The sequence below is a fragment of the Candida theae genome (genome assembly GCF_024610275.1).
Source record: "Candida theae strain CBS 12239 chromosome Unknown scaffold56, whole genome shotgun sequence".
Classification (NCBI taxonomy): domain Eukaryota; kingdom Fungi; phylum Ascomycota; class Pichiomycetes; order Serinales; family Debaryomycetaceae; genus Lodderomyces; species Lodderomyces theae.
In genome coordinates, this window is record NW_026261348.1 from 15,538 (window position 1) to 31,184 (window position 15,647).

The 15,647-nt window shown below is 39.0% G+C and overlaps 7 protein-coding genes across 7 annotated transcripts; 2 read left to right on the top strand and 5 right to left on the bottom strand. All coding sequences in view use genetic code 12, as the record gives it.

The window, feature by feature from the left end:
- Positions 1 to 271: 271 nt before the first annotated feature.
- Positions 272 to 1,744, bottom strand: CDC13 (Cdc13p; the record flags this gene model as incomplete). Its single annotated transcript, XM_051753573.1, has 1 exon — positions 272 to 1,744. One exon carries the CDS (start codon positions 1,742 to 1,744, stop codon positions 272 to 274), a length of 1,473 nt encoding a protein of 490 aa, XP_051611068.1.
- A 1,418-nt stretch (positions 1,745 to 3,162) lies between these two features.
- Positions 3,163 to 5,418, top strand: KGF57_000410 (uncharacterized protein; the record flags this gene model as incomplete). Its single annotated transcript, XM_051753585.1, has 2 exons — positions 3,163 to 4,125; positions 4,429 to 5,418. The coding sequence occupies 2 exons, from the start codon at positions 3,163 to 3,165 to the stop codon at positions 5,416 to 5,418; spliced, it is 1,953 nt and encodes a 650-aa protein (XP_051611069.1).
- A 57-nt stretch (positions 5,419 to 5,475) lies between these two features.
- On the bottom strand, positions 5,476 to 7,710 carry MNN15 (putative alpha-1,3-mannosyltransferase; the record flags this gene model as incomplete). The annotated part of the gene is made up of 1 exon (XM_051753596.1): positions 5,476 to 7,710. The coding sequence occupies one exon, from the start codon at positions 7,708 to 7,710 to the stop codon at positions 5,476 to 5,478; it is 2,235 nt and encodes a 744-aa protein (XP_051611070.1).
- A 762-nt stretch (positions 7,711 to 8,472) lies between these two features.
- Positions 8,473 to 9,663, bottom strand: YBN5 (Obg-like ATPase; the record flags this gene model as incomplete). The annotated part of the gene is made up of 1 exon (XM_051753607.1): positions 8,473 to 9,663. One exon carries the CDS (start codon positions 9,661 to 9,663, stop codon positions 8,473 to 8,475), a length of 1,191 nt encoding a protein of 396 aa, XP_051611071.1.
- Positions 9,664 to 9,878: 215 nt separating this feature from the next.
- MRPL37 (mitochondrial 54S ribosomal protein mL54) lies at positions 9,879 to 10,271 on the top strand (the record flags this gene model as incomplete). The annotated part of the gene is made up of 1 exon (XM_051753618.1): positions 9,879 to 10,271. One exon carries the CDS (start codon positions 9,879 to 9,881, stop codon positions 10,269 to 10,271), a length of 393 nt encoding a protein of 130 aa, XP_051611072.1.
- A 152-nt stretch (positions 10,272 to 10,423) lies between these two features.
- On the bottom strand, positions 10,424 to 11,920 carry SAP7 (Sap7p; the record flags this gene model as incomplete). Its single annotated transcript, XM_051753625.1, has 1 exon — positions 10,424 to 11,920. One exon carries the CDS (start codon positions 11,918 to 11,920, stop codon positions 10,424 to 10,426), a length of 1,497 nt encoding a protein of 498 aa, XP_051611073.1.
- Positions 11,921 to 12,916: 996 nt separating this feature from the next.
- KGF57_000415 (uncharacterized protein) lies at positions 12,917 to 15,448 on the bottom strand (the record flags this gene model as incomplete). The annotated part of the gene is made up of 1 exon (XM_051753626.1): positions 12,917 to 15,448. One exon carries the CDS (start codon positions 15,446 to 15,448, stop codon positions 12,917 to 12,919), a length of 2,532 nt encoding a protein of 843 aa, XP_051611074.1.
- Positions 15,449 to 15,647: the final 199 nt, after the last annotated feature.

Consider the following 15,647-nt stretch of genomic DNA (forward strand, 5'->3'; position numbering starts at 1 on the left):
TTGATTTAGCAAATGCGGGCTCGGATAGAGGCCCAATTTAGCCGATAGTATAATACGCAAAAATTAGCAACTAGAGATCCCCCATCGTCTCGCAAAAAAAAAAAAAATACCAAAAAAATAGGGAAAGAAGCATCCTTCATTGGAATCTTTGGCAATAGCTGTTGTATTGGTGATTGGAGCTTTGTTGTATTGAGCTATGTTGACGCCATGTAACAGGTAACAACTGCTCCTAACATTCTAGACCGATCCACGCAACCACCTTCCCCTCTCCTCACCACTCGACCGTCCACACAACAACCTCTCTTTGCACTTTGCGCAACTTCAACGTCAAAATAGTGTCATCTCGATTGTTGTCCCAAGCAAAATTGAGTAATTTCTTTGTCACACACTGGTGAGCCTTATTCAAAGCCAACACCTGTTCACCATCAAGATAAATAGACATGTATTCACCTTCCTTTAACTCGTAATTGGCTGGATATGCAACATCAGTAATAATGAACTCCATCCCTTGAAGTCGCGTGTGACTCAACTCTGTCTCCTCTGTTAGGGGATTCACTTCGTATGACTTGTAGGTTATCCATTCTTTGCTTGATGGAGTCGCATCCAAAACTTCACAAACTACAGTGTACGTTTTATTGTCAATGCTGTTGCTCAACTTGGTTAGTTCAGAAACTTTGTAAAACGCTGAAGCGTCACCACCATTGCTAGCGTTTGGAGTCACAGTTGCCTCCACAATTGCGTCGTTTTGAGTTTGTGCATCATGGTAATCATTACTTTGTTTTGAACGCTTTTCAATTTCTTGATGCTCTACGTCAGATTTGGCACGTTTGTGCCTCTTTTCTTGTGAATTTTGCTTATCTTCAACGTTTGCGCTCTCGGATGAATTGGAAACTTCAACAACACTTTCTGGAGCACACTCCAAAACGGAGGAGACATTGCTGTTACTAATACGATTTTGCGCTTCCAATATTTCTCGTTCTATGTCGATCATATCTCCTAGGTCTGGATCGGGTATGTCATTTTCTGTTGGTCGAGATGAAAGTCTCGATTCGACTGGGCTTTCTTCATCAAAATCATCTTCCGATAATGACATCTCCGATATATCCTCGTCGTCTTCATTATCATCATCATCGTCATCATCACGTGTAGCACTCTCGATAAACTCCTTCGGAATGATTTCTTTTTCCAACCCATTAAGCCCCTTAATGTATTGCTTCTTCTTCAATATCTTCTTATACAAGTCTCCAACAAACTTCTTCTCATTATCTAGAAGACAATCATATTCAACGATATCTGCATCATAAGTAAAGGGTTCTAATTTTTCTTTGTACTCCCTCCACCAAACAGTGATACTGAATATCAATAGTCTGTCATCAATGACCTGCCGGAAGTCTCCGTCTGCTGGAGGTATATCAATCTTGCGTCCAGGGTATAGCTCATTGTACTTTTCATACAAATTTCGCAATTGATTCTTGAAAACTATCAATTGCAAGACTTTATTGTCGTCAGTCTCCAAAAGTCTGTACTTTTTATCATTTTCACCACGTTCTTTACTTATTTGAGAGTGTGAAGTGAAATCAGTAGCTTCAACCCTACATCGATTGTCGGGGATTGAATGTATGGGATAGGTGCGTAGCATCAAAAAGAATGTCTTCGTTCTGTACTGTAGTTTGCCTCGAACATATTCCCCATTTATTTCGGGAATTTGCGATACCTTCTTCACCGGTAGAAATTTATCATTCATCTATGGAGAATGTCGTTGGCTCTTGATATTTAGTGATGTACAGAAGTTGATGGATGTGACGCGCTGTATGATACTTTTTTTTTTTATTTTTTTTTTTTTTCGTTTAAGATTCACCACATGTTAAATTTTATTTCAAGAAAATAAAAAAAAAAAATCATATTGAAGGCACTTGCCCAGTATAAATCACAGCAGTGGTCGTGCAATTCGAGCCTAAGATACGACGCGTGTATGGCTGGTTAACGTCTTTTCTCTTTGCAGGGGTTTGCAAGGTGAAGAGAAGGTAGTTTAATATGATGAAATGGACTTGCCTCGATAATGTACACATCAACATTTCAAAATCTGTATGGCCATAGTAAGCTATGGTAACGTGCGTAGGGTTCTCGCAGCATTCTCTAGCTCATTGGTTAAAGATTGAAAAAGCTGCGTTGGTAACTATTGTACACGATGTCCGAAATATGGAGAAGTTAAGAGATTACAAAAGGAAAAACTGAAAGGAGCAAAGAGAAGGAAACAATGCAACTCAGGGATTTCATTGTTAGTTATGTGTTTTCTGTTGTCGAGCAATTTCCACGGCCGGAGTGGATAATTTGATCAAATAGATAACGACCGACAGAAAAAAAAAATATTTATGCGACTGTGCAGCTGACACTGGATTTATCGCTCAAGGAAGAGAATCATATGTGTACAACCCAGGGGACACACATTCTATACATATACAGCACCAAGTGCAACTGATCTATAAACTCAGGACGTGAATACTTGTTTATCAAGCGAAATCAATGAGAGACTCGACGATACACAAGTAAGAAATACAACAAAAAACCATGCGAACAGACTATATCTTAATGCGAGACACGGGTCTCATTGACACCTTCTTCTGCAATTCTTCTACCCCCCAACAAAAAGCCACCGCCAATTAGATCTCTTTTCAATGTTCAACACGTTGCAAGGAATCACTTCACCACTGCCTATTGCACAAAACTACGCGTATTCAGCTTTAGAACCCCCTCCCCCTCCCCCCAGCCGCATGATGTAAAACCGAATTCAACAACCAAATGACACCAATCAATGCCCTAAGTCTGCATATGGATCCCACATCCTTTCGGTCTAGTTGGGCCTAATTTCATCTACTTTGTACTGTATAACGTGGCACAGTTTCTTTGCCTGTTTTTGACACTTTTGGTGTTTGTGTAATTTTAATCATTTTTGACAATGTGTAGTTATCGGTAGTGTTATATGCAGTACACGCATCACAACCCGATATCACCGAACACAGAAACCAACATAACTTCCATCATATCAAAATTTTCTCTTTTTTTTTTTTTTTTTATAAATACAACACCAAATCTTCCTCTTCTAGAATTGCGTTAGTTTGCTTATCTACTATTTATCTACCGTTACTTAAATCGCTCCACAATATGTCTGCTACTGCTACTGCCACTACTACAACCCCCACTACAACCACCAGCACCACCAGATTACCCTCGAGCCAAAAGGACCTCAGTATGTCCAATAGAGAAGCCATCAAGTTGAGCACTACCGGAGCCACTACCAAATTAGCTCAACATGAAATAATACCTGCGAAAAGAGACGTTGGTGCTTTGGCAAACAGAATTAATTTGGAAACCAGATCATTACACGACAAGGTTGACAAGATGGTTTCACTCAAAATGGCCATTGCTTTAAGAAACTATAAAGTTTATCGTCAAGGATTGCAAGCATTTTACCACATTTTCGCTAGTATTGAAAAAGCTATGGAATATCAACTACAACAAGATACACAATGGTCAGACATGTTGAAACAAGTTTGGAAGCCTGAAGTTGCCAGGACGGCCAAAGCTGAACAAGACCTCTTGTTTTTCTACGACGACAAGAAGGAGAAATTCGTCAACCCCAAAATGTCTCAACAAATCAAATTTGCCAATCATATTCTCGAAGTAACCAAAGCCAAACCATACTTGTTGTTCGCTTACCTTCATGTCATGTACTTGGCTTTATTTGCCGGTGGAAGATTAATGAGATCGTCATTTGCCAAAGCGACTGGATTCTACCCAAAGAAAGATGGATTGAAACATGAAGATATAATGAAAATGGGATTCAATTTTTTCAATTTCGACGTCACAGATGAAAGTTTGCTTCGGGTAATATACAAGAGAGATTATGAGTTGGTTACGAGGGGCGGGTTGACCGAGGAACAGAAATTGGAGGTTATTGAAGAATCCAAGTATATTTTCAAACAAAATGCCGAATGCTTATCTGAATTGGAAGCTTACAATATGGAGAAAATACATGGAACTTGGACGTATATGGTGTTGACTAAGGGATATATTGCATTGTATGCTATTGCTGCTATACTAGTGTTGTTGTATTTGCAAAGAGTTGTTAGCCGTTTTGTATAACTTATGGGATCTATCTGTTTAAATAATGATTAATGAAAAAAAAAAAGAGTGGTTCGGCATTTCAGTAAACTTAACAGGTGTAGCGCGGACTTATTCTCAAATGCCGCTACCAAGGGAAATAATTAATCCCCGGTACTCGGAATCGAAATTAGCCACAGTTTAAACAATGCCGCTCGACAATTCGTCTCGACAAGATATCATCACGTCATTTTTTTTTTTTGCATGAACGCTGTTGATCAACTGCTAGAAACAATTCTCCATTGATCCACATTTCTCCGACAAAAGCCACAAATACCATCATTAATGTCAACCACTACCAAGTCGGCTCACGATACAGCGGTGAACTCGTTCAACTTGAACCATTCATCGTACCATCAATACCGCCCGTCATTCACACCCATTCTTGTCAACCCGTTCTTGGTGGATCTAGGTCTTGCCACTTATAACAAACAAGACAACACGTACACATTCGACAATGACAAGAGAATAGTTGAAATTGCATGCGGTACTGGAAAATTCACCAAAAACTTGATTGACAATGGCTGGATCGACAATTTATCAGTTGTGGACCCTTCACGGGGAATGTTGGAGTCATTCAAGCTGAATTTCCCCACAGTTCAAAATGTAATCCAAGCGTCAAGTTACGATACTCCCTTTGATGATGACTCTATTGACGCCGTGATTGTGGCCCAAGGGTTCCATTGGTTTGCCGATGAGGAGAGTTTGAAGGAAATATCTCGGATTTTGAAACCGGGAGGGAAATTGGGCTTGATTTGGAATTTCGACTATACCTCACAATCGCAAGATTCAATTGTTGGTGATAGCAAGTATTATAACGCAGGGACACGATACTATGATGCATTGGATTTTAGTGCCACCTCTTCATCAAACAATCAAGAGTTGTTGGCTCAGTACTTTGCTAATCAAAAATGGAACAACGAAGTGACAAAATACGTATACGGCTTTGATGTCAAAGTACCTCAATACAGACATGGGAAATGGAGGGCCATCTTGTTGAATAACCCATATTTCCAAAACAAAATTCTTGATCTGTTTGCCTTGTATGATAAGGTAATCGATAAAGATGATGTTTGGAAGTACTGGGCCACAAGAAGTTATATTACTGAGTTGTCAAAGGACAGGCAAACTGAAATCAAAACTCACATTGAAGAGATTATTGCAAATTCTACAGATGATGCAAGTTTTGATAAAGAGACTCATCACTTGATCAAGCCAATGGGAACTCACACCGTTGTTGTGGGTGTTAATAAATAGGCTTTAGCATCTCTAGATCTATACTTTAATAAATACTCTAAAAATCAATTGTCCATCTCACGTGCTTGACTTTGAAAAACCTGGTTTTCTCAACGCTGCCGTGTTCCAAACTTTACTCAAATAATTATACATCTTGACACTTTGCTCATCAAATTCGAATAATCTTCCCTCGTCAAACTCCTTGTCAGCTGAATAACTTTGCACTTTATCATAAGCACAATAATAGTAACCAAAACAAATAGAGCTTTTAACCCACCCCTTTTGAGGACCCCACTCAGTAATAAATTCCGTTCTCTGGGCACCCTGTGGCAACTTTTCATTTATCTCATCGATATCCTTTTGGCGGAATCTCCACGATCTTTTAAACTGTTCTTCAGGCTCATCGTCAACGGGGTTACCTGGTTGTCTAAACCGTGGAAGATCAGGAGGCACTAAAGCTGCTCGAATTTGCAATGGTGAACTATACAACTGGCTCAATTCATCCTTGTCAAATACCGAAAAGGGGAACTTGGTTCGATCGCGGAAATATCCATTCTTTTTACAATACCCAAACCCGGAGTTTATCCATAGTAGTTTCCCGTCTTGATTCACATGTCCCGGATGAGTCGAGCATACCTCATTGCTGGGTGAATTGGGGTAAAATTTCCTGTTTGAAAGTGTAGTCTTTTCACCAATTGAAGCTGCAGAAACGGGGTTGAACTCATAATTCTCATCTCCTGCTGCTGATAATGCAATCCAGTATAATTCCTTATCTCCCCAGATTGAAGAATGAACCGGTTCGGTCCAAAGCATTAATGGGAACATCATGAGTAAGCCCATGAAATGTTGGCTCTTTTTAAACGCAACTACCCCTGCCTCTTGATAATGTCTCCACCCAGTCATGTATTTGTTGTTCAATGTCTTTTCAGTGATTCGAGGGATGTCAAATAACGTGTCAATGGATTTCTCATTAGCTGGAGACAAAGTTGTGAAAAAATTAGTCTCAATGAAATCATTGGTATCTCTCAATGATCGATCTTGGAAATAATATGTGCCGGATTTTTGATATTCTTGTGATTCGAAAAAGTCCTTTGGCGGTGTTAGTGGGACCGTGTCGGCATCAAGTAACAACACTTCATCAAAACTTGAGAAAAACACAGCCAATATCTTGTTGGAGTAACCAGGGAAATGAAACTTGTACTTCTTGTTGATACAATTGATGATATTGACAAATTGAAGATTTTGTTTAGGGAAATATGACCCAAAGTCCTTGTAACTTTCCAATAGTTTCAACTCAGGCATATAACTTCCTTGATTAGTGTCGGTGTCAGGGTTCAATAACTCCGCCACATCCGCTGTCGCTGCATTTTCAATCCATTCAAGCGAACGCTTGGTTATATCTCCCTTATGCATTATCTGTATTGGAAGCTCATTGTTAAGAGCCCGTAGTATCATGACCAACTTCATGACATCTTTGGCGTGTCTAGTTGCCGCTGAAATCACAATGCCTTTACCCTTGGAGTGTTTCTTCACAAAGTCGATGTAGTTTTCGCCAACCACGTCCGATTTGTATTCAACAGATCCATCATCTTTGATAATTGGCCATCCAGTGGACCTATCCTCCCCTTGCACTTTGAACATGGGAAGTTGTTGGCTCAAGAACGGAAAGAACTTAGAACTCAAATCGTCAAATGTCTTTTTTTGATTGTCATCCAACTCTGGCTGATCAACAAAGCATTTGCCGTAGACTCGCAACAGAGTGGTGACATCAGCCATTTCGTACATGATCTCTTTCGATCTTGCAATGTGTTCTTTGAATTGGTTCAGAATGGTTCTATTATCCTGTCTCGTCAAAACAAACTGTTCATCCGTGCCTCGCTTCTCCTTCTTAAACTTGTCCTCAAGGCGTTTCTGCTCCTCCTTGAAAAAAAGGTGTTTCTTATCAGAAGATTTGTCAAATCTGTAGTCAGGTGAATTATGTGTAAATAGCCTCCAATCAGGATTGCGTTGGTAAAATTGGTTGAAATAGACGTTACACTTGTCTTTAAGCGGAGTTTGTTTGATTCGATCTATGTCATTACCAAATACTTTGGTGAAATTATAGTATCCCAGGTATAGATAGTTTATGTAGTGGAAATCTCGTCTGGTTTCAAGATTATGTGCCTTGTATGAGTCTAGATCGAATTTCTCTGTATCCCAAGCCTCATTCCATCGCTGTTTGAGCGTAGTAGATGATTGCAATAGTAGAATGCTAAGCAGTAGTGATAGGAGCACCAACACCAAGAATATGATTCTTCTGAATGACAATCTCATATGGGGAATATCAAAGGAGGAGGAGGAGCAGGAGCAGGAGTAAGGGGGGTGGAAGATCAGAGCAAGTCAAATATCGGCAAAAAAAAATATAAGGGAACACTCGTGGTTGTTCTTCTAACGAGGACAATTGTTGCGGGAATAGCTGATGCAAAGAGCTATTCTGGGTAGCAGTATCAGCAATGGTAGAAGTGATACTATGAAGAACGAAATATGGAAAAGTTATCGATACCCATTTCCTTAGACATTGATTTTTGGAACTGGATATTGTTCGGCTATAAAAAGAACAAATTACACAATAACATTCAACGCTACATAACCCTTAGCTAAGCCTTGGTTGTTATTAATAGATTCCCAATACCATATGCCATTACCACTGTTACCACCGCTCATAGCTAAAAAAAAAGATTAGGACACCTACTCACAGAACAATCTCTTTATCCTTTCACAGGCGCTATGTTGGTACCTGTCTCTTGACAGCAGTATACTGGTGTTTTAGTGGATAAAATGTTGGTACCTTACATAAACATACAATATCACGTGATATATTGTACACGTGCCACGTTTTCCGTGCCCCTGTTTCCACGAAGAACAGCAACGAAAATGAGGCTTATAGGAACTCTAACGAGCGTATTCATTACTAGGGGTAATCCATATTCTTAAATTTGCCAAAGAGTAATTACAGTTGCTAGAGTTTCACCTCAAAGATTGTAAAGATTATACATGCATTTTATTTACAAGCCAAAGAACAAACTTTGCCATTCCTTAACGAGCTTTACCCTCGGCTGCTTTTACATATATGATATCTCCATCTTCAACATAATAGTCCTTACCCTTTTGCAACAATTTACCTGCTGCTTTAACACTTGCTTCATCCCCATACTCAATCAAGTCGTCATATTTGATAACTTGCGCCAATATAAAAGTTCTCTCCAAATCTGTGTGGATAGTACCAGCTGCTTGTGGTGCAGTGTACCACTTCCTAATGGTCCATTCCCTAACCTCATCAGGTCCACCAGTGAAGAATGAAATCAAGTCCAACTTCTGTCTCATGGCAACGATAATCTTAGGTAATGCTGATTGGGCACCAATTTCCTTACAGTAAGCTTCTCTTTCTTCGTCTGAACCCATACCAGCCAATTTCTCTTCCAAAGACACCGATACTGGAACAATCAAATCACCGGGTGAGTTTTTGTCAACCCATTCCTTGATTTTCAAAAGATGCTTATTCTTTTTCCTGATGTAGTCCTTTTCAGACAAGTTAATCAAATATATGACTGGTTTGGCAGTTAAAAGTAACATTTGATTTATAGAGTCCACCTCCTTTGCTGTCCAAGTTTGATTGTAAACTCTTTGACCATCTTCCAACAATTGGATAATCTTCTTCACCAACTCAGCCTCTTCCTTCTTTTGCTTCACTTCCAAAGATTGTCCTCCCCTCTTGGTGATCTTTTCAATACCTTCCAAGTATTTGGTTGCAAATTCAATATCCTTCAATCTCAATTCATCCTTGACAATGTCCAAATCTGCAACAGGGTTAACTTCATCATTGATGTGGATGATATCGGCGTCATCGAAAGCTCTAGTCATTTGGAAAATAGCATCAACAGCCCTAATGTTGGACAAGAAATTGTTACCCAACCCTTCGCCAGCAGCAGCACCTTTAGTCAACCCAGCAATATCATAAACAGTTAAAAAGGCTGGAACTTCACTTTTTGGTTTGTATAATTCACACAATTTGTCAAATCTCTCACTAGGGACTATAACTCTTGCTTCTTCTGGTTCAATGGTGGCAAAGGGGTAGTTTGCTGGATTACCAAGAGGACACTTGGTAATTGCTTGGAAGAAAGTTGATTTACCAACATTGGCTAATCCAACAATACCAGATTTTAAATTGTTACCTGGTCTTCCTAACAATACTGGTTTCTCTTGAACTCCTTTCTTCTTTGGTGGCATATTGGTATATAATACTCGATGTGGCAGAAGAGTAACAGTACTTGTCTGAAGACTTTTTTTTTTTCCTTTTTCAAAAATTTTTTTTTTTTCGGTGCTGAAGAATAATCTCTTGCTTTGATCAATTGTACACGAACTCAATCATGGTTAGCAAAATTTTTCATTCCTTCTTTATTAGTAGTAGACACACCTGTGGCACCATACCAACCAACATCAACATGCTTAATACTTCCATAATAAGACACATACAATCTACAGCTATACTAAGAAGATCACTTATAACTTCAAGGATACTACAAAATGCAACATCAGCAGCAGCAGAACCAAAACCAAAACCAAAACCAGAACCAGAACCAGAAGCAAAGAAAGCTACCCCAATTGAATCCTCTTGCAAACCAGGAACACCATTGAACTTGAAAATTTTCAAGAAAGGTGATGAGCCAGTAGCTAAAGAAGATTCTGAATATCCTGAATGGCTTTGGACTATGATTGATCCAAAGAACAACTTGGACAATATCAAGAATGAAAATTTCCTTAGATGGAGAAGAATAAAATTGCAAAAGGAAAACAACAAGACCATAAGGAACAACAACTTCTTGTCAAAGATATAGAGGAAATGATGGTAATAACTTTTTTTTTTTTTCTTTTAATGGGTATACATGTTTATATAGAGAGTCAGTTCAAACCTTGTATATAAATATATTTCAAACGCAAATGTATTTTGTTGTATCTTGATCAAACATTTTGGTAGTAGGCTTCTCCACTACTCTATTGGAACCACTTTGTGGTCATCATTGTACGCAGCTTGGGCAAGGGAGATCGTGTTATCGTCCAAGTTAAACACAGCATAAGCAGACCTCAAGAAATTGTCTCCCAAAATTGCTTGTCCTGGCAACAAAGTAGACACACAAGACCCCTCTCCAGATGCTTCTTTGCCAACCTCTAAAACAAACTCTGACAACTCAACATCAATATCTTTCTCTTCATTGAAGTTGAAACGCAAGTAATTACCCTTGTTTCCTAACCAGCAAGGGATCTTGTAACCTCCGAGGCTACCATCAAATGTCACATTACCAAACAACCCAAGGATACTTTCAATTTGGTTCTTGGGAAGGAATGAGTAGGTAGTTCCCGAATCAAGCAAGACAGTGGTATCATTCAAGTCGACACCGCCGTTGAATGAATCTGTACCATTGTATATACTTGCAGCTCCAACTATACCTGGTTGGGCACCATTGGAACCGGTTCCTGACGGTGATGCATTTGTGTAGTTGTTTAATGAAACGGCAATGTGAGACAATGGAATTTGTGAGTATAGGAACTGTCCATCTTTGGGGACGATATCAATAGTTTTCAATTCCCCAGTATACTTTGCATGATCGATTCCCCCAAACAAAATACTACCTTGACTTGAGCTACTTGAATCCAAATACAATGAATAAGCAGCTTTGGCAATCACATCTTGCTCTTTCAAAGCATGGGGGATATTGCTATACTTTTGAGAAGCACTTTCCAAACTTGGATAACCAACGCCGAAAACACCAATTTCAGTAGAAGTATTATCAACAACAGCAAAATTAGCTTCCTTCAATACAAAGTCTTTAGCAAATTGAATACTATCTTGGCCAAAATCTCCAGTAGCTCCAGATCCATCAAGGTAGGAGATACTAAACTCAACACTATCATTCTTGTGCCAGCTCAATGACTTGGCAGAATTGAAAGTACCATACTCTGAACAGTTTACTTGTCCTCCATTTTCTATACAGCTTGGGTTTTGTGAGCCAATGACCCAAAGATCAGCTGATCCGGTATCAATCATGACTTGGACTTCTTGTGCTGGTGAGCCGATGTCGATACTAGCAATGTACATTGTTTGAGCATTGTTTAAGTCGACAGAAAAGGCACCAGAATGGTTCTCGTCAGAGCTTGTAGCGTTGGGTGTGGCACTTTTGCCAATTCCAAGTATATCAGTAAGAATTTCCCCATTCTGGCCCTTATCCTTATTCCTATTCTTATTGAATTTGAAAGCTGAATTTCCAAAAAGTGGAGCAATCTTACCTTTTACAGCATCTTTACCAAAGATTGTGCTGGTTATATTCTCCAAGTCATCTTCGAGCTGTTCAAAAATGGGCAATCTGTTGGGGAAGTTGCCTAACCCATTGGTGTTTTGAATCTTGTTCACGGACAATGATAAAAATCCATCTCCAATCAACGCCAACGCTGCTGATGCTAGTAAGACTAGATGTAAAAATTGGAGCATATTCTGTGTACTTTTTTTTTTTTTTCTTTAATATAGCAAATGAATGTGTCTAAACGAGTGTGTAGTAAGGGCTAATTAGTACTGGTGGAAGCACTTTTTGAATGAAAAGTATATTGACTCAATCTTATACAGTTCTGGATCTGGTACCTGATTATTTTTTGAAGCAAAATAGTAGATTTTGTTTGTTTTCTTTGTTTCGGTACCTGGAATGGGGCTGTAACTAGATTGGGAATCCCTATAAAGGTTGATCATACGTCATATTCTTCGCTTCGTGTATTGATTCATTGTGTTTTTCCGCTTCCATTACAGTTGTTTATTTGTTTACCATTCTCAAACCTGAAACCAAGGTGAAAAAAAATATCTGTTTGTACTTTTGCACCCGTTTTTGTGGTGATCTGTAAAACAAAGAGACAACAAAGGTTGAAAAAAATTTTTTCCTGTTTTTTATTTTTTTTTTCTTTTGTTTTGTCTCGTCGTTGCAGCAGCTGCAACTGTTGCAACCAGTGCATTCAACTGATGCAAAACAAAACAAAACAAAACAAAACAAAACTTCCATGTAAAGATCTATTATCGAGGCTTATTCAATCTGCTGCAATAACAACTACCAAGAGCTTTGGGTGAAAACTCTCATACTCATAATTCTCTATTCACCAGTCCACTCTGTCTCTCCAGTTTTGGAAGCTTTCACACGACACTTTTCCCTGCGTGAGATTTGTTCGAAAGGGGGTGACCAAATGTCACAAATAAGAGATGTAGAAGAAACCTGCACAGGCAGTAGTTAGTTGTCTTTTTTTTTTTTTCTTGTCGTCTACTGACACGACTTCATGAGATATTTGTGTAGCACCTTTCAACCTTTATGTCACCGGCTAGTGTAGGTTTTGAAAAGATGAATCAGATATGTATTCAGCATACAAATACTCTATACAAACCGCGTGAACCCATTATGGACACCAAGAATCTTGTAATGTCTAACATACCATCCTACGGCTCAGTTGTTTACCATGGATTAGTTTCGAAATCGTCTGAGTCGCCCCAGTTTCTATGCATAAGGGAGCTTGGCATTTGTACGCTTTTGAACAACTCATCTCCCTTGAAGTTTTGCTTATCAGTAGCAAGCTTGCTCGTAGTGCCCTCGTTTTCGTCGCCATCTTGATCACCATCTTTACTCTCAACATGTTCTTCATTGTCTTCCTCATCCTTTTCGTAATCATACGTATCATTCAGTTCCAAATTCCGGTTTTCCGTTATTATGTCATCGATATCATCAACGACACTTATAGGTAAAGTAGGTTGGTACTTTTTCGCTCTCAATACCCGAACCCCACCAGTTCCAGATCCATAAGTATTGATTAATTCATTGAGGTTAGGCAAGGCAATCTCAAAAACATAATTGGGATTCAAATACACATACACTTCTTTTGATAAAAACGTCGATTGTGTCATGTAATGTTGGAAACTTTTGCTGACTTGATTTTCACCTTGTTCATTCATCAAAGCCTTGATGAAGTTGACCGACTTTTTGGGGAGTTTGGGTTCATCAACTGCATATTTATACAATTTGTATGCTACCTTGTACAACTGATAATAGTTCAAATAGTCAAATTGATTGATGGTATTGATCAAACTTTCTTCATCCGTCAACGATGTCATACATTGGAGCCATTGTAACAACTCTATCGTAGGTTGTAACTGATTCTTACAAATATGGTAAACTGAATCGTAGTAAAAGCTCAAATTCCGAGGATCCTTCTTCAGCAATGAATTATCCTCACTCAACAAATTGTGCAATTGAACATTTGAGTCACCAACCAACTTGTTTAACCCCCCAATATCATCGTGCTTATACACTTTCAAGTCTCGAGACCGTAGCCAGTCCTCGATTGCCGAAAGATTGAGTCGGATTTGCACAGCTTTGGCTCTGGTACAGTACTTGCTTTGACTAATGATGCTATTGAATATAACACAATCAATGTAGTAAAACACTTGCGAAAAAGTTTGCACTCGGAAAAGCTTATCAACGCTGTGGATCTTTAATACATAGTCCAAAGCACCAAGAACTTGGATATATCTGACTGGGGAAGGTTTCATCAACTCATTCTGCGTCGGGGGGTACAATGTGTTTAGAATATCATCATAATTGTTAGGGTGTGACTTGTTCTTTTTGAAAAGGTTCCAATCTTTGGCGTATAGAGTATTCGAGACATCAATCAAACTGGTGAAGTTCAAAATACAGTCATTGACTATCAAGTTCAAACGTGAATTAATGGAGAATGACAATGTAGCAATCAATGATTGCACAAGGTTAATAATCTCTTGTAAAAAACGAGGAAATTTGAGGTATATTTTCCCCTTGCTGAAATAAAAATGCAAAAACTGCAATGACGAAAGCCAGTAACTGAGTAGAACTATATCTCCTGCACCCATGGCACTGGTGTCTTCCTGTAATGCCATATTGAACGCTCCAGACTTGGTATTGGTGATAGATCTCAATCTTGCAGTAAAGCAATCAAACAAAAACTCAGTCAACTCGTTTGAGTCTACTTTCAAATGCGAAAATCTCACCAATTGAAACAAGATAGCCGCTGGGACTCTGGTGTTATGTTGATAAGTCAAATCTGACCGTAATTTGAATATGTAATTGATCAATGATGGGATATCACTGTCTGTGAATTTAATGTATTGTTCAGGTAACAATTTCTCGTACTCAAAATCAGGTAGTCTTGGTATGATTGGGTCTTGAGCAAGAGCATTCTCGTCATCTGCCTCATGTACTGGTTCGTCTTCATTCTCATCCTCGTATGTCGCCGACAACGTTTGCATTTTCAACTTTGTCAGAAGATCATCTTCAAACTCATCATTCGGAGTAAATGTATTTGTGGTGAATATATCGTGGTCATTTGTTTCAGCTCCTTGATGTTTCAACAAGTTATGCGACTTGAAATACTCAACAATTTCGTGAGATTCGGGATTAAGCAACGTGATTGCATTTTTACCATCATCTCTAGGACACAAGTAAGGATCAGCTTGGGAATTGATCAATAACTTCACCATGTCTATTTGATTCAAATACACAGCCCACATGATTGGCGTGTAGTATACAACGGTATCATGCAAGTCTGGATCGGCGTTGTGGTTCTCCAACAATGATGTCGCCACATCGTCATTGTTGAAACAAATTGCATAGATCAATGCTGATACCCCGCCACTCTCATTGGGATACAACTTGTTGACCAATTCAGGGTGTGCACGCAAGACGTGCTCCAAACTCACTAAATCACCATCACTTGAGCTTATGAGAAGTTCGATAATGGATCTATCTCTGCTTTCACCAGTGGTGATATCGCTATCGCTGGTTTCTCCAGGTACTACCGCGGATGCCAATTCCGAGTCTAGTAATTGCAATGCCTTTTTTGAATTTATGATTTGACTTAATAACGGATCTGAAAAATTGAGTACATCAGTGATTCCATTTCCTAACCCGCCAAAAGTGCTAGATAGCGGGTTTTCTGCGCCCACCCAAGAATCCATTTAATTGAGTGTAATGATGATATGCTGTTGTAGAGCTAGGGTTTCCTTTCCTGTAGACTCCGTTGTCTGTTCATGAAAGCTTCTCTCGCTCTCGCTCTTATTTTGTTTTGTTTTTTTTTCTATTTGTTCTGGTTCAATGTTCTAGGGGAGATTCATTCATCTTACAGTCAAAGAATACACACATCCCTATTGTCACACT